At 38.8% G+C, this 26,978-nt stretch overlaps 1 protein-coding gene across 7 annotated transcripts in view; it reads right to left on the bottom strand.

The window, feature by feature from the left end:
• Window positions 1-26,978, bottom strand: part of KIAA0825 (KIAA0825 ortholog) — a 446,494-nt gene that overhangs the window by 274,090 nt on the left and 145,426 nt on the right. For all 7 annotated transcript variants that reach the window (XM_062212408.1, XM_062212401.1, XM_062212406.1 and 4 more), the window contains 4 exons: window positions 26,515-26,665; window positions 20,602-20,792; window positions 18,163-18,345; window positions 6,556-6,666 (listed from right to left, as the gene is read on the bottom strand). In XM_062212408.1, coding sequence (XP_062068392.1) covers window positions 6,556-6,666; window positions 18,163-18,345; window positions 20,602-20,792; window positions 26,515-26,665 — 636 coding nt within the window. The remainder of the gene's footprint in view (window positions 1-6,555; window positions 6,667-18,162; window positions 18,346-20,601; window positions 20,793-26,514; window positions 26,666-26,978) is intronic.

Below are 26,978 nucleotides of genomic sequence, written 5' to 3'. Positions count from 1 at the left end.
GAAAAAAAATCAACATGATATTGCAGGAATGGGAATGGGAAGTGGAATGGGAATGGAAATGAGAGTAATAGGTGAATAAAAGCTCAACATAGAAGCCAGGTAGTATCCAGCGTCTAAGCTCAATGACACTTCTGTTAGAAAAGACTCCAAGCATGGAGGGTGACAGAAGAGGCAAGGAAGGGTCAGCTGAGGACATCATATTGGTTTCTAGTAGTACAGTGGGCCATTCAAGAAATATGGGCAACAGAGGGTATTCAGCCTAGCAGCTAAGACGTCTGTGTCCACATCAGAGTACCTGGGTTTGCTTCCCCACTCTGTATCTTGCCTCCAGCTTCCTGCTAATGCAGACCCGGGGAGGCAGCAGAGATGGTTCAAGTAATTAGGTTCCAGTCGCCCACATAGGAGACTTGGATTATGTTCCTCGTTCCTGATGTTGGTCCTAGGCATTTGGGGAGTGAACCAGCAGATGAGAGCTAGCTCTCTCTCAGTCTCCCCCAACTCCCTTAAATCAATCAATCAATAAATAAATAAATCCATCCATCCATTTAGAAAAGAAACGTGAACAGTTGGATACAACTCGTTTAACATTGGGGTACGTGCTCAGAACTAGAAATGCATAGTCACTGATCCTTTGTGCAGAGGTTGTACATTAACCCTGTGAACAAAAAAGTAGCAACAACAAGAAGATGGGCTTCTTTTTACTTTTTTTTTTTAATTTCCTTTTATCTTAATGAAATTAAACTGTATCCATATGAAATTTGGGAAAATGGGGAAAATTACATTTTTACAGATAAAAATGACAATTTATTACCTACCATCCTCAGATTAAAACTATATACCCTTTCAATATTTGTGTTTGTTTTTCCATTGTTTTGTCTTGCTCCATATATAGTGAAATGCCCTAGTCCAACGCTTCATTCTGGCTTTTTATGTGGCTATTTTAAAACTGGTTTGTCAAATATATTGTACAATAGAACATTTATTTCCTCATTTTACTTTTACAGTGTTTACTTCAAAAAGCTGACAGAAAATGGAATAGAAAGATAAGTTTATTCTTGTGCCAAAAAATTGAAATTTATGTATAGTTTTTTTAATAATACACATTTTCCATGAACTTTTTGAAGGCTCTTTGTAATGCTTTGATGGACATCTTTACATACAAAACTTTCATTGGTGTCTCTGATTAATTTCTTGTGGTTGAATCCTATAAATGAAATTGCTGGGCAAACCCCTTTAAGTTTTTGATACATATGACCAAACTGCCCTCAAAAAAGCTTGAATTAAAATTGCCTTTCCATTGTGGGCTTAATAGTCACCTTATGTTCTTTTTTTTTAAAGATTTATTTATTTTTTTATTTATTTAAAAGGCAGAGTTATAGAGAGGAAGAGGCAGAGAGAGAGGGAGAAAGAGAGAGAGAGAAAGCTTCCATTCACTGGTTCTCTCCTCAGATGGCCACAACGGCTGGAGCTGCGCTGATCCGAAGCCAAGGGTCAGGAGCTTCTTCCAGGTCTCCCACATGGGTGCAGGGGCCCAAGGACTTGGGCTACCTTCAACTGCTTTCCCAGGCTATAGCAGAGAGCTGCATCAGAAGTGGAGCAGCTGGGACTTGAACTGGCATGCATATGGAATGCCAGTACTGCACATGGCGGCTTTACTTGCTACCCCACAGTGCCGGTCCCGACCCTTACGTTCTAATCTTTGTGCAGGACAGAAGCAGAGAGAAAGAAATACATTTCTGCACTGATATTAGATACAGAAAAGAGAAAGAAGTTAACTATAAGAATTCTCTGAGGGTTTAACCCATTTGCATGTTGACTTCCTAGACTTCTAGCTTTGCTGAGCTGAACAGGCCTAGAGGAGGAAGTCTCCCAGAGATGTTCCACCAGTAAAAACAGATGAAAGCAAATGCAATAATAAACTGGAGAACAAATATGGTTAGACATTTAGAAACTCATCAAAATGATACAGGTCATTTGTTAACTCACACAGCAAAAGATTCAGTTGTTTGATTTGTTATTTTTGCACTAATGAGTATTACAGAGTTGCCTATTTAATTCTTAATGAGATAGAAGTATATTTACATGCAAGATGATGAGGCATTGAGATGACTGTGTGTGGAGGGTATCCATTCCCAGAAATCACTCGTAGGAGTTATTAGAGATGTTGACATTTTTCTCTGTGCAGGAAGTACAGGCATACCTTGGAGACATTGCAGTTAGGTTCCCAGTGCACACAGAAGTTATATTTACAAAACAATGTAGTCTTACAAGTGTGCATTAAAATCATGTCTGAAAAAATGATATTCATATTTTCATTTAAAAATACTTCATTGTGGCCAGTGCCACGACTCAATAGGCTAATACTCCGCCTAGCGTCGCCGGCATACCGGGTTCTAATCCCGGTCGGGGCACTGGATTCTGTCCTGGTTGCCCCTCTTCCAGGCCAGCTCTCTGCTATGGCCCGGGAAGGCAGTGGAGGATGGCCCAAGTGCTTGGGCCCTGCACTCCATGGCAGACCAGGAGAAGCACCTGGCTCCTGCCTTCAGATCAGCACGGTGCACCGACCGCAGCGCGCCGGCCGCGGCAGCCATTGGAGGGTGAACCAACGGCAAAAAGGAAGACCTTTCTCTCTGTCTCTCTCTCTCTCACTGTCCACTCTGCCTGTCCAAAAAAAAAAAAAAAATACTTCATTGCTAAAATCACTAGCAATCATCTAAGACTTTGGCAAGTTGTAGCCTTGTTGCTGGTGTGTAGGGTCTTGCTTTGATGTTGACTGATCATGGAGGTGGTTGATGAAGGTTGGGGTGGTCAGAGCAATTATAAAAAATGATATTGCCAAACTGATGAAAATTCATTTTATGAAAGATTTCTCTAGAGAGTGTGATGCTGTTTGATAGCATTTTACCCACAAAGAAACTCCCTCGAATTTGAAGTTAATCCTCTCAAATCGGGCACTGCTTTATGAAAGTCTATCCACATCCTAAATCCTTTGTCATCATTTCAACAATGTTCACTGCATCGTCACCAAGAGTAGTTTCCATCTTAAGAAAACACTGTTTTGGGGGCCAGTAGGGGTAAAGCTGCCTCCTGCAGTGCTGGCATCCCATATGGGCACCAGTTCAAGTCCTGGCTGATTCTTATCTAGCTCTCTGCTAATGTGCCTGGGAAAGCAATGGTCCAAGCTCTGGCCTTTGTGGCCATTTGGGGAGTGAACCAGTGGATGGAAGATCTCTCTCTCTCTCTCTCTCTCTCTCTCTCTGCTTCTGCCTCTCTGTAACTCTGCCTTTCAAATAAATAAAATAAATCTTTTTTTTTTAAAAAAAAGGGAAGAAAGAAAACACTGTTTTTCCTCATCCAAAAGAAGCAACTCCTCATCTGTTAAAGTTTTACCAAGAGATTGCAGCAATTCATTGACACTTTTAGGCACCACAATTATTCTACTTCTCTGGTTATTTTTATCTATCTGTGTGACTGCCTCGACTGAAGTATTGAGCCCTCCAAGTCATCCAAGAGAGCTGGAATCAATGTCTACCAAACTCCTGTTAATGTTGATATTGATATTTTGATTTCCTCCTGTGAATCATGATTGTTCTTAAGAATGGTGCTTTCTAGAAAGTTTTTCATTTACTTGGCCCATATTTATCAGAGGAATCACTGTGGCAGATAGAGCCTTACAGAATGGATTTCTTGAAAGTCAAATTATACCTTGATACATGGACTGCAGAATGGATGCTGTGTAAGGAGGCATGAAAACAACATCAAATAATTGCACATTTCCATCAGCGCTCTGGAGAGACCAAGTGTATTGGCAAGGAGTAATAATATTTTGAAAGGGATCCTTTTTTTTTTTTTTTTTTTTTTTGGTCTGAGACTTAAAATATTCAGTAAACTATGTTGTAAATGGATGTGCTGTGTTGTAAATGGATGTGCTGTCATGCAGCTGTATGGTTTTGTTTGTGGGCACAGGTAGAGTAGATTTAGTATAATTCTTAAGGATTATTGGAAAGGTAAGTGAGCATTGGCTTCAGCTTAAAGTCACCAGCTGTATTAGCCTTTAATAAGAAAATTCTTTGTTAAGGGCTAATATTCTTTGTAGCTTTAAAGTCAGGTATTGACTTTTCCTCTCTCACTATGAACCTCCTGGATTGAATCCCTTCCAATAGAAAGCTGTTTCACTCTGTTGTTTAGTGTAGCCACTTCCGTATATTATCTTCTTCTTTTTTTAAGGTGAGCAAATTTCATGTATTTCATACATTCAGATATAGTAGCATAGTAATACTTCCATAGTAAGACCCTCCTTCCTGCTCATTCTCCCACCCCCCTCCTTCCTTTCTTATTCCTTCTTTCAATTTTTACAATGACATACTTTCAGTTTATTTTACACTCATAAGATTAACACTATACTACGTAAAGAATTTAACAAATAGCAAGAAAAAAAACTGTTCCTCAACAGTAGAGACAAGGACTGTAAACAGTCATGGAATCTCAAAATGTTAATTTCACTCATGTATGTTAAGTTTGTCTTTTTGGGATGGGGTTATTTCACTAAGGATAATGGCTTCCAGTTGCATCCATTTTTTTTTTTTTCAAAGACAGGATTTCCTTCTTTCTTTTTTTAATGATAGTATTCTACAGTCTATATATACCACAATTTCTTTATCTAGTCATCAGTTGATGGACATTTGGGTTGATTCCATATCTTAGCTATTGTGAATGGAGCTACAGTAAACATCAGGGTACTGATAGGATAACTCTTTCATACGCTGATATCCACAATCTTAATTCGATCTTCTGGATAACTTGCTTTATCTTCTACATCAGTACTTGCTGTTTCACTTTGCACTTTTATGTTATGGAGATTGTTTTTCCCTTAAACCTCATGAACCATCGTCTTCTAGCTTCACTTTTCTTCTGTGCTTCCTTTCAGCCTTATTAGGATTGAAGAGAGTTAGGGCCTTGCTCTGTTTGGCTTAAGAAACTGTTGGGGTTGGTTTGATCTTCTCTCCAGACCACTATAACTTTCTTCTCAGCAATAAGATTGTTTGAGTTTGTCATTCTTGTGTTCACTGGAGCAGCATTTTGGATTTCCTTCAAGACCTTTTCCTTTACATTCCCAACTTGGCTATCTGGCACAAGAGGCCCCCCTTTCGGTCTGTCTGGCCCTTTGACATACTTTCCTCACTGAGCTTAATCATTTCTAGCTTTTTTTTTTTTTAAGTGAGAGACTTACATTTTTCCTTTCACTAGAACACTTAGAGGCCATCGTAAGGTTATTAGTTGGCCAAATTTCAATACTGCTGCGTCTCAGAGAATAGGAAGAACCAAGGAGAGGGAGAGAGCCAGGGACAGAGCTGATGAGGGGAGCAGTTAAAACACATGTAACATTTACACATTAAGTTCATCGTCGTACCTGGGCACAGTTTGTGGTATCTCAAAACAGTTACAATAATAATATTAAAGATCAGTGATCACAGATCACCATAACAAAAAAAACCAAACAGTTTGAAATACTGTGAGAATTCTCAAGATGTGAGACACAGAGACACAAGGCAAGCACACACTATTGGAAAAATGGCACTTTTTCAAAGCAGCATTGCCACAAAGCTACAGTGTGTAAAAAACGCAGTATCTGTGAACTGCAGCAAAGCAACTAAAGATGAAATGAAATATCTCTGTCATAACAATATGCTGAGAGCCTTGAAGGCATGGTCTTTGAGTCCTTAATCTTGGATTCTCCATCACCAACACAGGGACCAGCGTACAGTAGGCAAGCAGCATATGTTTGTTATATCTGGAGGGGTTTTTGGTGTAAGGTTTTCACATAACTCTATTTATGGGTGGGACTCCTGTTCCTCAAAAGAGAAAGTCAGTTAACTTAGATGGTGAAATCACTGATAGTATGTCTCCAAGATGAACCAGACTATATGTGGATTAACAATATCTCCTGTAGCTATGTATGATATTTTTACTTTCAGATACCAAAGAGGGGTATTTTCCAATGATATATTCCAGAAAGAATCAAACTGTCATTTTATATAATGCCACAAAATGTCATCTAATAACTCTGGAAGTACATTTCATAATTTAAATGATTTCTCTTGTTTTTAAATAATGGTAAATGAAAATGAAAGATCTGATTCATAATTTTACAAGCTACTCTTCTCTCAACTTCTAAGGCTATGAGTTAGTTGCATATATCACCCAGTTTTGCAGTCTATATTTGACAATTAGTTGGAGAGTTGTCAAAATCCCCAGTCATAGATAAAGAAAGAGGCCTTTTAAAATCACTAAGCAACTAGCTAAAACAGAGTTAAATTTCAAAAATTCCATTTTCCATTCTATCATTAAACCTGTGAGTTAGTGAAATGATTATGGGGTTTGTGTCTTGGGTTCTTGGGCTAGAAAATGAGAAATAATAATCTTTTCTGACTGGCCAGTGGTGAAAAGTTGTTAAGTTCCTTTTGTAAATTGCATTTACATCCATGAAGAAAAGTTTCTATTAAACTTTAAAAGCAATTATAGCATTACAGCTAGTATAGCATTAGAGGTACTCACCTGAGTAAAGAAGGGTAGAAATGTGAAATGCAAGAAACCCAGTGTAATGGTTGGTTGAAAACTGATTTTAAGGAATCTGAAGCAGACTCATCCATGCCATGCTGAAAAGTCCTAAGGAAACACAAACAATTATTTCAGAATACACAGAAAATATAAAGATCATTGAAATACAGCTTGATTTTTACTTAGTATCAGCTAATGATTTTTACACAAAATGGTATGGTGCCAGAATGCACAATGCACTTCATCTGTTTGGGATTTATGTTGATAGGTGACTCAGGGATCTAGTGGGCAAGTCTAGAGAGCCATGAGCAACAGGAGTTGAGACTTGGGATCTTTATGAAGTATTTTTTTTTTAAAGATTTATTTATTTATTTGAAAGGCAGAGTTACACAGAGAGAGGAGAGGCAGAGAGAGAAAGGTCTTCCATCCACTGGTTCACTTCCCAGATGGCCGCAATGGTCAGAGCTGCGCTGATCCGAAGCCGAGAGCCAGGAGCTTCTTCCAGGTCTCCCACATGGATGCAGGGGCCCAAGCACTTGGGCCATCTTGTACTGCTTTCCCAGGCCATAGCAGAGAGCTGGATCGGAAGAGAAGCAGCCGGGACTAGAACCGGCACCCATATGGGATGCCGGCGCTTCAGGCCAGAGCTTCAGGCCAAAGCGTCAGCCCCTCTGAAGTATTTTGTAACAATCCTTATACTTGAGGAAGGTGAAATAATACCATTATCATTTAATTAAAAAAAAACCCATATTATAAAATCTGTCAAAAACAAATGCATAAAGGATAGTACAATGACTGTCATTTATGTTTCTTATAAGAAGTAGTATTATTATAACCCATTGGATACTCCTTAATCTGGATCTAATAAATGTCAATGTTTTGTCATATTTGCTTCATCAACATAAAAATATTTAGCATTAAATACTTCTTTTTCATCTTTGAAGTTATTTATAAATGCTAAATAGCTAATGCAAATTTACAATTAATTTTATATACTCCTAAGGGTCTAGAGAGTGGCTGGAAATAAGAATTCAAATGCAAAATACATGCCTGTGAATTGTTCAAAATTACAATAATTCAGCTAGGCTATCTGGTGTACAACTGTCTTTTGGAAGTGACTGAAATTTTTCTAGGTTGGCTCCAATTTAGCTATAAATCTTGACACAAGGATTCACTGCATAAAATTCTTATATAGTCTGGCTATATAGAAATTTTATAATAACAGGTATATCTATAAATGGTATATATTTGCATATATGGAATTATAAGTGAGGATTAGGGACACTTTGGAAATGGAAGTCTTTGAAGTGTTACCATCTCTGTCTACATATAATAGAGGTGCAATTGCGTCTTTTGGTACTTCTTTACTTTTACTATATCATCATCTCCTTGAAAACCATTTTCCCCCCACTAAATTTCTAATCACAGTAAAGTCCTTAAATAAGTTTTCATGTTGGTCTATAATATCTTCATTCCATGCCTTCTACTGTAAGAGCTACAAGGGTAGCCCTTACGAAGCTAAGTCAGGTGCCAGGATAGCTTTTCTAAGGAGTATGGACTTGGTACCAGCATGAGGACTCCCTGAAGAGTTTATTGCACAAGACTGACACTAACAGTTTTACATGTTAGAAAAATCACTTCAGCAGCAGTGAAGCAAGTGGACTAGAGGGGATCATGACAGGAAAGGCAATAATGAAGACAATACTGCAGGAGACCAGTCAGAAGAGAAGAGCCTAAACCAAGGTAAGAAGCACAGGAGATAGTAAGCAGGAAACAAATGAAAAAAATGCTACAGTAATAGTTTTAATGTTATTCAACCCCTAATGACATGGAGTTGGAGACAGCATAAGGGGGAACTTAGATAGAAGGGGGAATGGGTATTTGGTGTAGGGATTAAGACACCATTTGAGACACTCCTATCCCATATTGGAGTACTGGGTTTGAGTCCTGGTGCCAGCTCCCTATTCCAGCTTCCTGCTAATGTGCACCCTGAGAGTCAGTAGGTGATGGTGCAAGTGGTTGGATCCCTGCCACCCATATGAGAAACCCAGGTTTAGTTTCATGCTCCTGACTGTTGTGGAGATCTAGGGAGAGAACCAGCAGATGGGAAATCTGTCTCTTAAATAATAAAAAATAATAATAAAATAAGAGGGAAGTTAAGGAAAATGGAGAACCTTGGATGATTCTCTGTTGTTGTAAAGCCATTGTGGAGGGGTTGTGCTGCAGATATTTGAAGTACACACAAAGACAGGCATCCAGCCGGCGCCACGGCTCACATGGCTAATCCTCCACCTGCGGCGCGGGCACTCTGGGTTCTAGTCCCAGTCGGGACACCAGATTCTGTCCCGGTTACTCCTCTTCCAGTCCAGCTCTCTGCTGTGGCCAGGGAAGGCAGTGGAGGATGGCCCAAGTCCTTGGGCCCTGCACCCGCATGGGAGACCAGGAGGAAGCACCTGGCTCCTGCCTTCGGATCAGTGCACCGGCCACAGTGGCCATTTGGGGGGTGAACCAATGGAAAGGAAGACCTTTCTCTCTCTCTCTCTCTCTCTCTCTCTCTCTCTCTCTCTCTCTCTCTCTCTCACTGTCTAAATCTACCTGTCAAAAAAAGACAGGCATCCAATAAGAATTTTGGATGACCTCAACATCTGATTTGAAGATATCAACGTGGAAGTCATCAGTGTAATGGTGAAGCCATGGGAATCGGTGAATTTACACAAAGAAAGAGTATGATGAAAATATGCCGAATGACAAAATCATGGAATAAATAGGGAAACCAAGGGAAGAGACGATGGCTAACAGTGTGAAAAGTTGCACAGAGGACAAGAGAAAAAGAATACACTGGAGTTAGCAATAGTTATGTATGGATGACCTTGTCCATGCGGCATAGCATGAAGAAGGCAGAAGTGCAATGGGGACTCTGCAGTCTCTTCTAGGAGGGAAACACAAAAGGAGGAATGAAAGAGGAATGTTTTTTAACACAAGAGATTCTTGGGGTGGGAACCAGATGATAGAAAATTTAAGACAACAGTGGACGAACATGAGTAGGGATCAAAATATGATTAAGAATGGATGTCAGGCCGGCGCCGCAGCTCACTAGGCTAATCCTCCGCTTGTGGCGCTGGCACCCGGGGTTCTAGTCCCGGTCGGGGCACCGGATTCTGTCCCGGTTGCTCCTCTTCCAGTCTGGCTCTCTGCTGTGGCCCGGGAGTGCAGTGGAGGATGGCCCAGGTCTTTGGGCCCTGCTCCCACATGGGAGACCAGGAGGAGGCACCTGGCTCCTGGCCTCGGATTGGCGCAGCGCGCCGGCCGCAACTTGCTGGCTGTGGCGGCCACTTCAGGGGTGAACCAACGAAAAAAGGAGGACCTTTCTCTCTGTCTCTCTCTCTCTCTGTCTAACTCTGCCTGTCAAAAAAAATAAAAATAAAAAAAATAAGATACCAGTGTGATAACAACAGGTGCAAGCAGTTCTTAAGAGCATCTGATGACTGTGTCAAAACTGACATGAAATTCTAAACAGTCTAAATGGCTCCCTCGATACAGTTTTATCCCCAAGACTAGAAAAAAGTATCTAATAATAATGGCATGGTTATCCAGTGTGAAATTTCTTAGACTACAAACCACTGGCTGTGTGGTATTTGCCAGAACATTTCTGCCAGTAACCCAAACTCCTCTACTCCACTGACAGTTTCTCAGCTGGACTGGTAAGAGTAAGGCTATTTGGCTGGAAGAGAGTAATGGCAGATGTTAATGGTCTCAGAGGGGGTTGGATCTATATGAGCATTTAATTCCACAGCAAGATCCCAAATTAGTTTCATTATTCTGGAGAGTCTAACAGGGTGAAAATGGGCCCACAAGCCTCAATGGGGGAATGAAATGATGAGCTAGCTATTAGATAACCTCTAATGATGTTTTGGTATACAGTTAAAAAGAGAGGATGCATTAAATAATTCAGACTGGAGACTAAAATACAATACTAGAAGCCATAACAATATTATTCTCCATGAGACCTAAAAGAATTGGGTGATGGAAAACTTAAAGGCACCTCTGAAAAAAAAAAAAAAAGTCTACAAACTGAAGTGGTAATACATTTAGTTACAATCCCAAATTATGGCTGCAATATAGCTCTGCTTAAAGGGTAAGAAGGGAATTTGGGAAAACTTCTTGCCTTTGTTCTTCTCCAACATCGGTTAGCCCATGCCCTTCCCTCTCACAAAGAACCCATTCTTGGTAGCCGGGTTGGGGGGAGGGATGAAAAGGAGGGCAGATCACACCATGTTTCAGCACCCAATCCTAGATTCCTTCTCTTTTGTTTCTGTTGATCAGCACTTATGGTGCCCTCTTTCCTTCTTTCCTGAACAAAACTGATCTGCTCCTTATGCAGCCAGCTGCTAGAAGGAAGTGAATCAAATGCACGTCAAGTGGGCACAACTGAAAAGCTGAAAGGATTTAGCTGGGTTTATACTTCTCTTGGGCCACCCTGCTTTTGGCTGGCCTCTCAGAAGAACTGGATCTTATACCATGCTGCTAATGGAATAAACCACCCCAGGGAACTAAGGAGGCCCCAGGATGTAAGCTGTAGGGGGGCAGAGGGATCAGGTCAGTCTCTTTGTGTCATCTGTGCCAACCACAGTGGCTGGGCCATTGGAGGTGCTCAAAAATACCAAGAGAAGGCACTTCCACTTACCATTCAGCTCCCTGGAAATGGCCTGGAAAAAGCAGCAGAAGATGGTCCAAGTGTTTGGGCCACTGTTACCCACGTGGGAGACCCAGTTGAAGCTCTTGTCTCCAGGTTTGGCCTGGCCTACCACTGTCCATTGTTGCCAACTGAGGAGTAAACCAATGGATGGAAGCTCTCTCTCTCTCTCTCTCTCTCTCTCTCTCTCTCTTTTATTCTCTCTCTGCAACTTTGACTTTCAAAATAAGTAAATAAAAAAAAAACACCATGAGAAGATCATAACTTTAGAAGAATCAGTTTGAAATGGAATTTTTAAGATGGCCCTGGAATACTTGGGATAACTAAGGATATGTAAGCCTTTCTCTTGGTCCTACAATTGCAAGCAACTATCAATAGGCAGAATAACCAAACTTGACTTGCTTCAAGGTTTGAACAAAATTCTAAATCATTGCTTTTCTTTCAAAAATCATTGTCACCCCTGGGGCTATAAGTTGTTCAGTAAATGTTAGTAAGTGAGAGAGATCAAGATACGATGCTTGGAACAAAATTTGTTTTCCCACATTTCTGTTGCTCTGTAACCTAAATTTCTCAGGATGAAAATAACTCTTTGAAATTAGAAAATGATGATCTGGGGTTAGAAAATGACTGGCATAATGCGTGGTCCATATGAAGTAAATAGTTGAAACACAGAATGAAAAAAAGGACAGAAGGAATAGAAGGTATCATTAGATCCTGCTGAGTGGGAAGAAGGAGGAATTTGGATGGAGGGGCTGTGAAGAGCAGGCATGGGGGAACCGGAGCTAAGGGGCTCCTAAGAAGAGGACATTGGGTGGAAAGAGAAGACCAGACACCAGGGTGCAGCAGGAAACAGCCAGCTAAAGATTCGGGGCACAGCTTCCTCCAAAGCTCGTGACTGGCTCTTTTCCTGTGTTCGGTCTTATTAGCGTCACACACAAAGCTGTTTGATTCTGTGTTTTTTAAAAATAATGTCTAGAAAATAAATGAGTATGTAAGTAAATAAAAATAGTGCCTAGAGAGAGGTGAACAGTGGGAGTCACTGAATCTAAATGAAATGACTAAGACAAGAAACTGCACCTTCTGGGATATTTTGCATTCTGTCAGACACTGTCCTTTCTTTTTTACATTTTTATTTTTATTTCCAACCTGTATTCATTCTTTAAAATTTTTATTGAGCTATATAAATCACGTACCACAAAATCTACCCTTTTAACGTATGTGATTACATGGTTTCTTTCATCAGTACCTAAGTTTAGAATATGTCATATTCTCAAAAGAAATCCGATACCCACTAATAGTCACTCCATTCCTACTTTGTTTAATTTCTGACAATCATTCATCCATCTTCTGTCTCTATAGTTTAGCCTATTTCTAATACATGGAATGGAACAATATTTGGACTCTTGTGTCTGGCTCTTTTCACTTAGTATAATGATTTTGAAAAGCATCTGTATTGTAGCATGTCTTAGTATTCATGTTTAGTGCTGAATAATATTCTGCTATGTGTATAGGTCACATTTTGTTTATATACTGACCAACTGATGGACATTTGGATTGTTTCCAATTTCTGCCATTATGAAAAATGCTGGGACTGGTGCTGAGGCGTAGCGGGTGAGGCCGCTGCCTGCAGTGCTGGCATCCCATATAGGCACCAATTCAAGTCCCGGCTGCTCCACTTCTGATCCAGCTCTCTGCTATGGCCTAGGAAAGCAGTGGAAGATGGCCCAGGTCCTTGGGCCCCTGCACCCAAGTGAGAGACCCAGAAGAAGCTCCTGGCTCCTGGCTTCAGATCAGCTCCAGTCATCGCAGCCAATTGGAGAGTGAATCAGTGGATGTAAATTCTCTCTCTGCCTCTCCTTCTCTGTGTAACTCTGACTTTCAAATAAATAAATAAATCTTTTTAAAAAAATACTACATGCCTGTGACTATAGACTTGTAGTTCAGGCCACCGAAGATTAGAGATGGGACACAGGCACTCCCTTGACTTGCATCCTCTGGTCTGCTTTAATACAAACCAGGAGGAAAAGAAAGCTAGGCATCAGAAGCAATGGGTGGCAGGCCTATTAATGGCTGATCTGTACAGTGATCTGCCCTCAAGGAGATCCAACAGGCCAGTCCACTGCAGTGGCTTTCAATGTGGTAAGCCTGGGCTTCAGCAGAAGTCAGCTTGTGAAGAGCCCTGGCAGCTCTGCCAAGAGTTGGATCACTGGAAATGGACCTGCCCTGGAGTCGAAGGATGCCCAGGTCAGACCCACAGATCTTATTGGCTCTAAGCTGAAAAGCCCTTCACTCAGCCCAACTTCCAAAGGGACCACTGCAGCTGAGGGGATGGCCAAGTAGGGTCAGCAACATTGCAGGCAGAACTGTAAATTTCTTGTTAGAGATGCCACCTGCCTTTACCTGGCCAGCTCTCCTCCCAGGCCAGCCAAGTCATGAGAGTCAACAGAGTGCCTTCCCCTAGGAGGTTCACACCTCCCTTAGGATATACCCCATGTGAAGAGATAGATAGGTCTGGGCCTCTTCACTTACAAGGCCTAAAGCCCACCAGATTATTATCAAGCCCCTTCTATCAGGTTCTATTTGCCTCTCAATCAGAAAAATTACTTGTAGCTTAGACAGCACCTTTCTTAGCTCCTCTAATAATGACTCTGTCCTTTGTTCTAGACCCTGTCTAGTGCACTTGGGCCTCATTCCTTTGTAATCATAACCTCTACTCTACCACCAATGGCTCTACTCCCACCCTGTGTGTACTGATGGTCCTCTTCCCCACTTAATGCTGTATAATTGTTCAAACCTGGTAAATGCCACTCTTAGGATCATTGGTTACTATCCTCACTCTGTCTTTTATGACCTTGTCTAAATATGATCAGAGTCGGGGAACTTGGAAGGCTTCCATAGCCTTGGCAACTCATGACGACAGCCTAGGGTGGTTACTGGCGCCATAAACTAGAGTGTCAATTTGTTGGGTCAACAACAGGAGCCACTGTGCACTTGCTCCTCATGTGGGATCTCTGTCCTTAATGTGCTGTACATTTTGATATAATGCTATAACTAGTACTGACACAGTATGTTTCACTTTGTGTTTCTATGTGGGTGCAAACTGTTGAAATCTTTATACTAAATTGATCTTCTGTATATAAAGAGAATTGAAAATGAATCTTGATGTGAATGGAAGGGGAGAGGGAGCGGGAGAGGGGAGGGTTGCGGGTGGGAAGGAAGTTATGGGAGGGGGAAGCCATTGTAATCCATAAGCTGTACACTGGAAATTTATATTCATTAAATAAAAGTTAAAAAAAATTGGTGCAATTTACATTGCATACGTTGTATCTTATAAATTATTATTAATTAAATAAATCCAACAAAAACAAAAAAAAATGCTACTATGGACATTTGTGTACAAATCTTTGTGGACATATGTTCTCCTTGCTGGATCAGAAGAAGGTGTGCTGGACATTTTGAATATAATTATACTCGATGCTCAACATTTGGAGAAACTGCCTAACTGTTGTCCAGTGTGTGCAAGCCATTCTGGAGGTATGACAAACTAACTTTTAAGCCACCATATTCCATTTTCTGAGGGACAGTGAAATAGCTGAAAGGAAAAAACCAATAAAGCCAAGACAAAAATCTCAAAAGACCTAAAAATCAGTTTGGAACAGAACCATGGACACAACACTGGAGTGTGTTGGAATTTAGTGATTCAAAACTCTCGTGAGTAGCACCGGGTAAATCCCAAGATGAGTCCAATGTTTCTGGCTCAGTGATGAACATTTTGGCCTACTTCTATTTACCTTAGCCTTTGCTTGTGTGTTGGCGCTTGTACTGACACCCCACAGTACAGTGAATTAAACGTTGGGGACAGCCAGCTTTCAAAACATTTTTACTTTGAGGAGTTTTGATGTGATACATCAAAATATTTTGGAGATGAATATATGAACTTAGTAGTTAATTTTATTACTGAAATGTTTATCAGACTTCCCTAAATTGCTTGAGAGTAGATATTATATCATGCTTATTGTTATATCCCCAAGTGCTTAATCATAGAGGCTAGAGTGGCAACAATGTTTGTTGGATTGAAACCAAATTTCATTTACTTAATATTCTAGGTATTAATTTTTAATTTGCTATGTAAAAACTAAGATAGTCTATGCAAGCCGAACTCTACATGTGAAACCAATTTGTAGGTATGTGTGTGAAAGTATATGTGAATACATTGCTTGTGAATGTGCAGTTTTAACTGCGTTTATGAAAGAACTACAAGCGATAAGCATTTTGGAAAATACATGGTGAGTATTTTATGTTTCTACCAGTCTCTTTCCCTAGAGTATAAACCTAACATTCTAACAGAAATCCACATTTTTGCAAACAGGTTTCATTCTTCTTTTTAAAGAATTTATAATTCGTATTCCCATTCTGGGATTCGGTGGTCCTATGCTAAGCTTGGACAGAAAAACATGCTCGGGTCGGTGCTGTGGTGCAGCGGGTTAAAGCCCTGGCCTGAAGTACTGGCATCCCATATGGGCGCGGGTTCTAGTCCCAGCTGCTTCTCTTCCGATCCAGCTCTCTGCTATGGCCTGGGAAAGCAGCAGAAGATGGCCCAAGTCCTTGGGCCCCTTTACTAGCATGGGAGACCCAGAAGAAGCTCCTGGCTCCTGGCTTCAGATTGGCTCAGCTCGGGCCGTTGCGGCCAACTGGGAAGTGAACCAGCAGATGGAAGACCTCTTTCTCTGTCTCTACCTCTCTCTGTAACTCTGTCTTTCAAATAAATAAAATAAATCTTTAAAATAAAAAACATGCTCATTATCTACTTGAAGTAAAGTCAGTCTACCTCTTAAAAAGGCATATCACATAGAGTGACTAATATAGGGTATTGATTATATAAAAATTCAATGCTATCAACATCTGATTGTTACTTTTCATCAATACTTTCTTTAAAGCAAGTAGTTTAATTTTTAAATGTGAGCTAGAGGCAATTTTTTTTAACGTTAATAATATAACAATTTCATATCTTGGCTATGAGAAGAAGCTCAGTAGGTTATCAGGGTTCTTGTAACACACATATGTTCCTCTCTGGTCGGTGAAAATCACAATGCCCAGTAGATTTCCTTCATCAAGACAAAGCAAAATATATTTCAAGGATTAGATTTAAGTTCTAGGGAAATGATGATGACAAAATTAAATCAACCTGAATGGATAAAATTTGTAAAACTGCTTAAACAGAAATATTGTAAAAGAATTAAAGTATATCTAGACCTTGGCTTATGTTTCAGACTAACATAGCTATCTATGTATGTTTTATATGAACAAAAACCAGAGGCAGTGCTTGGTGTAAAATGTTCTGTAATCATCGTTGAAATTAGCAATTTAAATTTGCTGAATGAGGTTACAGTGCAATATCTAACACACAAATCACAGAGATTTGAGTCCTTGCATCCTTGTTCAAAAATGTATCAAAAGGCCACAGGTTAACAATAATGAATGTATGCTACACTATTACTATTAAAATATGCAATCTTTGATAATAATTTATTTGTTTTACAAATGTATTGCGGGTTAACATTTTTCAATTCATCTGTGACAAACCATGAAATTCAATATTGATCACCATGACCAATCCATGAAATTTGTCGACTTTGTTTCTGATTTTCACAGAGCCTTCCTCTTAGATGAAATGACCCATTGAATGGAGAGCATAGCAATTTTTTCATCTATGGTAAATCAGTTTAGTTTACTAGGATTTATTATGGGTTTCAAACTAGAGCTTTTTATGATTAGAGACCATTATATAGATAATCTCAACCTTACGGCGATTTATCTCACTGTTTCTTCCTCCTTCTGAAAGCATTTTCCATGTCTAAAATGAGTTCTTATTTTGGGTTACCACATGGAACAGTCTTTAAACAATGTGTTTTTTGAAAGTCAAAAAGTAGGTAAAAATTATTGTAAAATTAAAATCACAGCAGTTAATTACTCTTACAATATCTAACACAAAAGTCTCAAAATTTATTGAAAATCAAGATTTGTTTATCACTATCACCAAAATGTTATAGAAAAAATCCTCTACTTAATTTCTCCCAAGGAACAGAAATATTCTGTAACATTTTTACTATCCAAGAAACTAAGATATATAATTATTTACTATTGCAAGATAAAAATGATAATTTTGGAAAAGGATTTAAACAAAATGATACTAATGTTTTATTATGAGTCTATCCTAACTTCATGTTATAACATAGATCTGAATCAAATTAACCAGGAACAAAAATTCCAAATTTTTAGATTTTTCTAAATCTTATTTGTTTACTTATCTAAGTAAATATTTCAACATTTTTCTTACTGTAATTGTGTGTTTCTATATCCATTTGTTATTACAACCTGCGACACTAAAGCCTGATGTTAAAAAAGCTTATCTATGGCAGATTAACTGAAAGTGTAGAAATACTAGGTCTCTTTCAGATTTCGGAACACTACAGAACAATTCTTTAAAATTTCTTTTTTATTAGAGAAGATAATGTTATATAAAATTAAAAACTAAAACCTAAATTTTTAAATAGCAAGAAGCAAGTAGGTATAATTTTTTTTGTCATAGAGTAACAAGCAATGATAACCAAATTACTTATACCATTTGATCATTTAAACAACTGAAATAGTGAAGCTCCAATTGTTCCTGATTCTACAGGAGATTTATCAACAGCGTAGGATTGTCCAATATAGAATAATATATTTTGGTGGGCCTAAAGTGCTTTGGTTGGGGTTAGTTTAATAAAATTATCCAATTTACAATATAAAAAAAAAAACCTTCAAAAATTTCTGCTTGCCACTTAACACAATAAGTGGTATGAAAATGACTTTGTTAACTCACATTATCATAATATCATAATAGCTAAAAATAAAATATATGTGATACTTACTTATACAATTCTGTTAATGGTGAAGTCAAAATGACTAATGTTGTGAGCAGATTATTACAGTAGGTATGAATTTTGAAAATTTTACTGTCTCTATACTCATGAGGATTCAAAAGCTGCTGTCCAGATGAACAAATTGACCATAACATGTTTTCAGTGCAAATTAAAATTGTTGTGACATCAAGTCTATGGGAAAGAAAAACAAATCACATTAAGCAAAATAATCGCTCTGCTCTCATCAGTCTCTCTTGTGCTAAGCACATGTGAAAACAGAAAGATTTGGTTAGATATCCGAGCTTCAGAGATCAAAACAGAGAGCATCAAGGAGATCTTTTTGAGTAGTTGACCCTTACTGCCATTACCTATAGGGATGCTAAAATCTATAATAATGTCTTAGGAGTATTTTTTTAAAGTGAGTTTATTTTACATCATCGGATTATGTTCAGGAAGTCCAAGATACTGTTGTTACAATTACACTGAGCACAGTAAAAGTTAGATGAGAAGCTAGAAGTGCCACTTGTTATTCTCCATATAGAAAAGGTAGGTAAAAATCTGATAGAACCATTCCCTTTCCCCATATGTTAAGTTGTCAAAAGAACATTACCTGATTGGGTATCATTTCATCCCAGCAAGCGGGAAATGAGAAGAAAAGATAATAAAAGCACAAATGGAGAAGGTTCAGAAATGTCTAATATTAAGTAACTTTTTGGAAAACATTGTGCATTAAATCTCTGATTCATAAGGTTGTCTATTGTCATTTTAATCTTGAGTTTTAATAAGGACTCAAAGATCTGTGTTAAGATTCTTTTGATATGTGACAAATTGAACAGATCTAAGTTAACTTCCTCTTTTAAATCTAGTTGAAGAAACAGAACATGAAAAGTTTAAAAGAATAAGGAGAAAAGTAAGCTAGCTTTGGCCTTAAATTTACTGTAAGTAATAGATTTTTATATATTGATTATATAACATGTGTTATATATATGATTTTGTTCACATGACCATTGGAGGCTATTGGAAAACTCAAGGCATTGATAATCACCCTTAGAGAGGTTTAATCTTAGCTTATATATACTTTCTCTAATTGCTAAACTATTACTAATTCAAACTAAGTCTGCACACACACACTACATATGCTCAATCTGACTTCCACAATAATAGTGGTTTAGCATTAACTATTCAAATAAAAATATTTATCTATTTTACTTATACAAACTTAGAAGCAGTAATTCTAGCTTTGCATGGTATTTTTACGCAACTATTCAGAAACAAAAACCAAAAGTCTCTATGGTACAGTTAATTAATTAAATATACTACCTATTTCAGGTGCTAATAGTAAATCTAATTTCATAAATATCTCATAATGACTTGGCACCTCATAGTCAAAAGTGATTTATGCTACATAAAGAGAAGAATGAAGGTGCTCTTTGCTCTCGGAAGGAATTTTCCATGTATCCTTCAGTGTTCAATTTTTTAAAAGAAAGCTTGGTCAGTAATTCAAAACAGCCTGTGCAAAATACCATACTTATGAAACACTGTAGCAGGACCTAAACACCCTTCAAATTGCAGCATGCTTTACAAGAACATGTTCAGGAAATGATTCCTCTTGCCCAGAAAAATAAAGGCCTCTGATGTCTGAAGTTTCCTCTTAAAATATATCTGAGAAAGGATTTTTTTTATACCTAAAAGATAGGTCTTAATCACATCAGAGAGAATATTTATAAACAAAAGGCCTCTCTGCATTTAGATTATTGTTGGCATGTAATCACACTTGTGTAATACTAATTGTCTAGATACCGCAAAGAATCGTATGATAATTCAGTCTTTGACTTAATACCCTGTGTCTGTTGCTCCGCATTTTCTGTGATTTCACATTCTGTTGAACTGGCTTTTGGTAATGCAGAGTGAAAAGAAAAGAAAAAAATAAACAAAAGGGGAAAGAAGGAATTAGAATATATTAAAAAGAAAATAATTAGACAAAGTAGTTTCCTTAATGAAGATAAACTACTATTTAAGGAATTAAAAAAAAAAAAAAAAAAAGCCTAAACTAAAATCCCCTTGCTACCTAGAAACTCAAGTGACATTAACTGTTCCGTGACAGCACTGCTGTGTTTTTCTCCATTTCAGGGCCTTAATTTTCCCTCTTTATCTTACTAACCTGTATGTATATATACACTAGCTTACAAGACATCTTGAATCATTTCTTAGAAACAAGTGGGTTCTATAGACAATTTTCAGAAGAAAAAAGAGCAAAAGTTATTTTGATTCCAGTTCCACAGTTTTCACTTAAATGCCTCAGGAGAACTGAATCTGATTTCCTTTCAGGTGTTAGAGACATGTGAAATACACAAGGAGTTGTCAAGAGACTTGGAATTCCGTGCTGCTTTATACCAACTGATGACAAAGTTGTCTTGAAAAAGCAATGGTTTTCAGAACTTCAGTTACCTTATCTGTGGAGTTCTCTTACAACTGGGACGGGCCCGGGAATATCTGGAGGCCAGCAGACCCAAAGATTTCTCCAGCACTTCTGCTAGGATCTCCTGGGCTAACGTAGGGGGCAGGATGGTCCAGAGATCGTGATGAAGAGCCCAGCAGAAATAATGCCACATCTGGAGTGCGAAGGAGCATCTTTCCCCCTGGCAAAACCACCATGCATTAAACAACGGGAATCACGTCTTCCAAGATGTCAGTTCACTTCCTAGGATCCTAATTAGTTCAGGCTGGAAGGAAATAGCTGCAGAGTCTGACACACTAGATGACCAAGAAAGATTTCTGACAAGATGTAAAACATCCTTATTGACAAAGGAACATATGTTTTATTTCAATTACGAGACCAGATATCCTAGTGCAAATCCAGACCACAAGAATTTAAACTAGCAATCCCTGATTTACCTACTCCTGGCTTGGGGTTGAAAATTCACTTTTAAAAAATAAATTGGCTTTGTAGTTGGTAAACAAGTTATGTCAGCTATTTTAAGATAGTGGATTGATTTCTCTAAAATTAAAATCTTTAAATTGTTTAAATGGGTATACTTTTTCTGAGGCTATTAGCATCACAGAGATAATTTTACAAATGTTTCAGATTGTGGATTATAATGAAATGACAGGGGTAAAAATAAACTTGCATACTATATCCCTACTCATATTTATGAAACCAAGGGTTTGTGTAACTACTGAAGATGACCATAATAATTAAGCTAAAACTGGCCGGCGCCACGGCTCACTAGGCTAATCCTCCGCCTGCGGCACTGGCACCCCGGGTTCTAATCCCGGTTGGGGCGCGGGATTCTGTCCTGGTTGCTCTCTGTTGTGGCCTGGGAGTGCAGTGGAGGATGGCCCAGGTCCTTGGGCCCTGCACCCACATGGGAGACCAGGAGGCTCCTGGCTTCGGATCAGCGTGGTGCACCGGCTGCAGCGCACCGGCCGCAGCACACCGGCCGCAGTGCACTGGCTGTAGCGGCCACTTGGGGGTGAACCAACGGAAAAAGGAGGACCTTTCTCTCTCTCTCTCTCTCTCTCTCTCTCTCTCATTGTCTAACTCTGCCTGTCAAAAAAAAAAAATTAAGCTAAGATGATTTCATTTCACCTGTTGTGTTTTGATAACACTAGACTAGCAACAGATCCTATGATAGCCTGATTTTCCAAGATTCTTAAAGTTTAGGCAGCACACTGTCATTTCTGAGTACTTGTACAGCACTTCTTATGTCCAAGGTGCCAGAATCTCATTCTTTCCCACCCTTCCACACATCTCTTCTGTGTTCCGAGTTTTCCCTGATATAAGAGGCAGATCCAGCAGTGGTCAAGGCCAAGGGGAACACACAGAATGGGGAAGGTAACGTCAAGTGATTTACAAGCATTAATTAGGTAACATGCTCTTCGGGGAGGTATGCTAGTAGCTTGACCTCAATTTCTTCAAACCAGATCCAAACATTATGTGAAATAGGCAGAATAGAACGCATTCTTCAAACATTATCCTGATTATGTTACTATGCCAAAAGTTTATTTCCTAGAAAATTTCCTATTTTATCTCTAAGTAATTCTTTTTGACTTAAAATTTCTGCTTTGTCCATGATTTACATTTCTCAAACAAATGTCATCCTAAAACAAAAATCTCCTGTTCTCTTATATTAAAAGTTGACAGTTTCTTTTCAGTATTTTTTACATATAATTGTCCTGAGAGTTCTTTGATAACTAAAGTGTTTTGCGATCACTATCATAATAATACTTCATGGTTTCTAATGGCATTTATTAATGAGGATTATTATTCCTTGGGTAGAAAACTTGAACATCAAAATGTCAGTGTCAATTTCCAACAGGAGAATTCTTTGACCACTGGCTTCTGACTTCCCGAACAAATGTTTATCTAAACTGTTTAAGAAAAAAAAAAATACTGGGATGAGTATTTAGGCTAGTGGTTAAGGAGCCAGTTTAGATGCCTACAGCCTACATCAGAGTACCTGGGTTCAATTCACAGCTCGTGCTCCTAACTTGAGCTTAGTGCTAATGCAGATCTAAGAGGCAGCAGTGATGGGTAAGGTAATTGGATTCCTGCCACCCATGAGGGTACCTGGATTGAGCTTCTGGCTTTTGTTTTCATCCCTGGTCCAGGCCCAGACATTGTGGGCATAGAAGGAATGAATCAGTGGATAGGATCTCTCTCTGACTCTCAAAAAATAAATAAAAAAGAAGAAAAGGGGCAGGTGCTGTGGCGTAGTGGGTAAAGTCACCATCTGCAACATCGCCAATCTTATATGGGCATACATTCAAGTCTCAGCTGCTCCATTTCTGATCCAGCTCCCTGCAAATGCGCCTGGGAAAGCAGTGGAAGATGGCCCAAGTCCTTGAGTCCCTGAACCCATTTAGGAGACGGGAAGAAACTCTAGGCTCCTGGCTTCTGCCTGGCCCAGACCTGGCTATTGTAGCCGTTTGGGGAGTGACCAGGAGATGGAAGATTTCTATTTCTCCCTTTCTCTCTGTAATTCTGACTTTCAAATAAACAAATAAATCTTTTTAAAAAACAAAGAAAAATACAACAGAAAAATACCAAAGTAATGATGAAGCAACACAATTAATTTTCAATACTTTTTTGTTATATATTCTATGGTAAAGAATACATTTTACTTTGTAAATTCACATTTATGAAATAAAAAATAAAAAAGAATACATTTTAAACCAAGGAACAAGTTTTAAAGCTTGATTCTCTCATACTTTTTAGTTTGCATCTAAATTAAAGCAAGATTGACCTCAGCTGATGTAAGAAATAATGAATGATTTATACTAACTTTCCCAATAACAGGATCCTAAATAACAGGATCAACATGACTTTTCTTTTTCTTTTTCTTTTTCTTTTTTGACAGGCAGAGTGGACAGTGAGAGAGAGAGAGACAGAGAGAAAGGTCTTCCTTTATCATTGGTTCACCCTCCAGTGGCTGCTGAGGCCGGTGCACTGCAGCCAGCGCACCACGCTGATCCGAAGCCAGGAGCCAGGTGCTTCTCCTGGTCTCCCATGGGGTGCAGGGCCCAAGCACTTGGGCCATCCTCCACTGCACTCACGGGCCACAGCAGAGAGCTGGCCTGGAAAAGGGGCAACCGGGACAGAATCCGGCACCCCAACCGGGACTAGACCCCGGTGTGCCGGCACCACAAGGCGGACGATTAGCCTATTGAGCCGCGGCGCCGGCCACTTTTCATAATTTTTTAAAAATATGAAAAGCCAATTCTATTAATAGCTACCTTTTAGCAATAATGAGAAAATAAAAATAACTTAAGGTGCACATATTTCTTCTCCTAAAAGTTAAAAAAAAAAAGGTACTCATTTTAAAAAACTTCTTAAAATACACACTTTATATTTACTTTAAAATATTTCTAACTGGTCTTTGTTCTAACCATTCTCTTTACAATGCATATAGCATCAATGTGTGCAAGGCTTTTCATTTAGTTTTTTGACCTGTTTCCCCATTTGTTGTCATTTCAAAAGTATTCTGCTAGTAAACATCTGCTATTTTTGCAGGCCCACTGGAATGTAAACAGATGTGAGCTTCTATTTGGATTATATATCAGGAAACAGGCAGCTGGGCTTTATTTTAGAAGCCACTCAATATTATCTTTGAACAGACAATTCTTTATTCTTTGACTATTGGAAAACACAGGTTCCTAAAATTGAGCAGATGTCAACTACACTAAAAGCTTAATTTTAAAGAGGTAATGTGAAAACCCACTGTGCCATCTGACCAGCACCTCATCAGAGAAATACTAAACTCTCTGGCTCTTTTAACCTGATAGTTTAGAAAATGGAATAATGTACCCAGTGCTCACTTGCTATCATGAAACATGAGCAAATATTGCTCCATATCTCGCAAATTTGTTTGCTCTCTCTTTATGACTTGCTGCACATGGCAACAGGTTCCCCTAAGATCTTCCTCCCACCCTTGGGTATCTCCAGTTAGGCAGATATCATCTCCAATCCTCTCAAAACAAGCCTGCCAAAACCAGACTACTTCTGTTTCAAAAATGCAGTTGTAATAATGGGGAGAGAAGGGGTGAGAAGCAGAAAGCAAGATAAAACCATGTCAGGTACTCCAGTTGTCAAAACAGCTTAGAATTTGTGCTATTTTTAGAATGTTCTTACTTTTGGTAAATAGAAAAGCAGCATCACTTTATTTTTCTGAGCATAAATAACCACTGTTAACTCTGCAATTAAATTGTAAGTACTGACCATGTAAGTATATGGAAGCTACAGTACCATGTAATCACAGGGTAACTATCTCCTTATTTCTGTCTTTGACACTAAAGCCTTGTCATAAGATCTAAGAGTTGCATGTTACATGGTAATTTGGCTTTTTAAAAAATACTTGGTAACTTCAATAACAGGTTCTTAATACATCCACTTATTATTTATATTGTACAACTATTCTAGCTCCCAATTTGCATAACAGGAAACATCATACCCTGGTGTTGAGCATATCATGAGTTGATACCTGTTCTGTGCTGAAAACATGATATAAAATTGTTCATTAGTATACGGACACGTAGAAAGAGTTGGGACCATGAGATGGATTCATTTTTCAGCCTCTCTGTGTACCTCCAGGCAAGTAAGGAAGCTGCAATGCTGCCAGGAGAGGGGAAGGCCTGAGCTCTCCTTATCTCAGGCTAGCAGCTGCACCACACCACTTTCTCTCTCTCCTCCCGCTCACTGCTACCACTAGTGTTTGAAGGAGGTCAGGTTTGGAAAACTCTGTATGCATGCTCTTGCAGAAAGAAAAACTATCTGGAAAGGGCCTCTAAAGGAGAGATGAAATGTCCTTAGAAAAAGAGCAAAGTTCTTCAAAAAGAGCTGCTTCTGAGCTGTCCCTCTCTGTTGTGGCAACATTTATTATGATAAGAACCCAGGCATCAGCGGAGCCACAGGAACCTTCAGTCCCGGGGAAGTGACAAGAAGGACTCTGCAGAATAAAACTTCACTCTGTTTCCCTCAATGCTCCACAGTGATCAGGACAACCCCCCCAAATACCAAAAAAAAAAAAAAAAAATAGTGCCCCCAAATGATACATTTCAATCAGAGAAAAAAGTGGAAAAGCTAAAGAAGCTGAGCTTGGTTGTTGAGTGTTTTTTTTTTTTTTAACCCAATTCTCTTTTATTAATTTGTTGTAAATGCTTTCCCCTTCCCTAGAATCAACTTCAAGGAACTTCAATTATTGTGGTCCATGTATAATCAATGGGATTTAGGGGGAGGCAAACTAATGAAGTCTGATGATGAATAATTTTAATTGATCCTAGGTTTGGTTGCACTGGGAATCATTAAGGCTTTAATTTGGTAGAAATTTGGGATTGCAAAACATGGGCTAAATGGAAATAGGTAAGCTATAAATGATCAGATGGGTCTTAAAGTACACTCCTAAGAATGTGCAATGAGAAGAAAAAAATTAGTATAAAGAATAAAGCTGCCTAATAAAAAGTATTTATCAAACACAGATGGAAATCTGTAACAAGGGGGGAAATGCAAGGATACCCATAACTGCTCCCTTTGGAAAAAATACAAGGTTGCAGCATTTTGGCACTGTTATCTCTCTGAGTTTTTCACCATGTCCCACTATATTCCAACTTATACAGCACTGCAATGTGGCAACTCAAATTAAGTTATTTTTACTTTCAAGCAGAAGGAGAGTTCTGATGTCTAATTTATTTCAGGTTTTTAAAAACAGTGTTTTTCCTAAGCACAAATTCAATATTTAAAAAATATTATCCTAACAGCCTTCGTGTGTTAGTAATGCCAAGCTCATGTTTCCAATTAGCCAGAAAGCAGGTAGGCAGTAAAACATATTTGTGTAAAAAGGAGGGAGAGTAAACTTAACTTCACACCTCATAAAAAGCTTTGTAGTCATCCCAGTGGTGGCTCTCACCATCCTGTAAAATGCTTGTAGCACAAACTCTGACGCAGTAGTCCGTAACCTGAAACTGCAGAGTGTTGATGAATTCCTGATACCGTTGGACAGGCACCAGGAATATGGGTCTGTTCAGAGGGAATGATCAAAGAGACAGAGATTTAAGGCCTGTGCAGTAGGAGGTAACAATCTCCAGTACTACAAATGGTTTTGATTATTGGATATCAATCATTCATTTCCTCCCAATGCTCAAGTCTGCATCCACATTCACTTTCCAAAAAAAAAAAAAAAAAAAAAAAAAAGCTGCTCTTTGTTTTGCAAGTCCTTTGAAAATGTACATCTGCTGTTCTACAAATATGCACTTCAACTTGAGACAAACTGCATTGTCAATACATCATTCAAAAATAAAAAGTATTTTTGGTAAGCCTATTATTAGAGATC

This window comes from Lepus europaeus, chromosome 15 (genome assembly GCF_033115175.1).
Source record: "Lepus europaeus isolate LE1 chromosome 15, mLepTim1.pri, whole genome shotgun sequence".
Lineage (NCBI taxonomy): Eukaryota > Metazoa > Chordata > Mammalia > Lagomorpha > Leporidae > Lepus > Lepus europaeus.
Note: the sequence above shows the minus strand (reverse complement) of the source record. Positions and strands in the feature narration are given on the sequence as shown.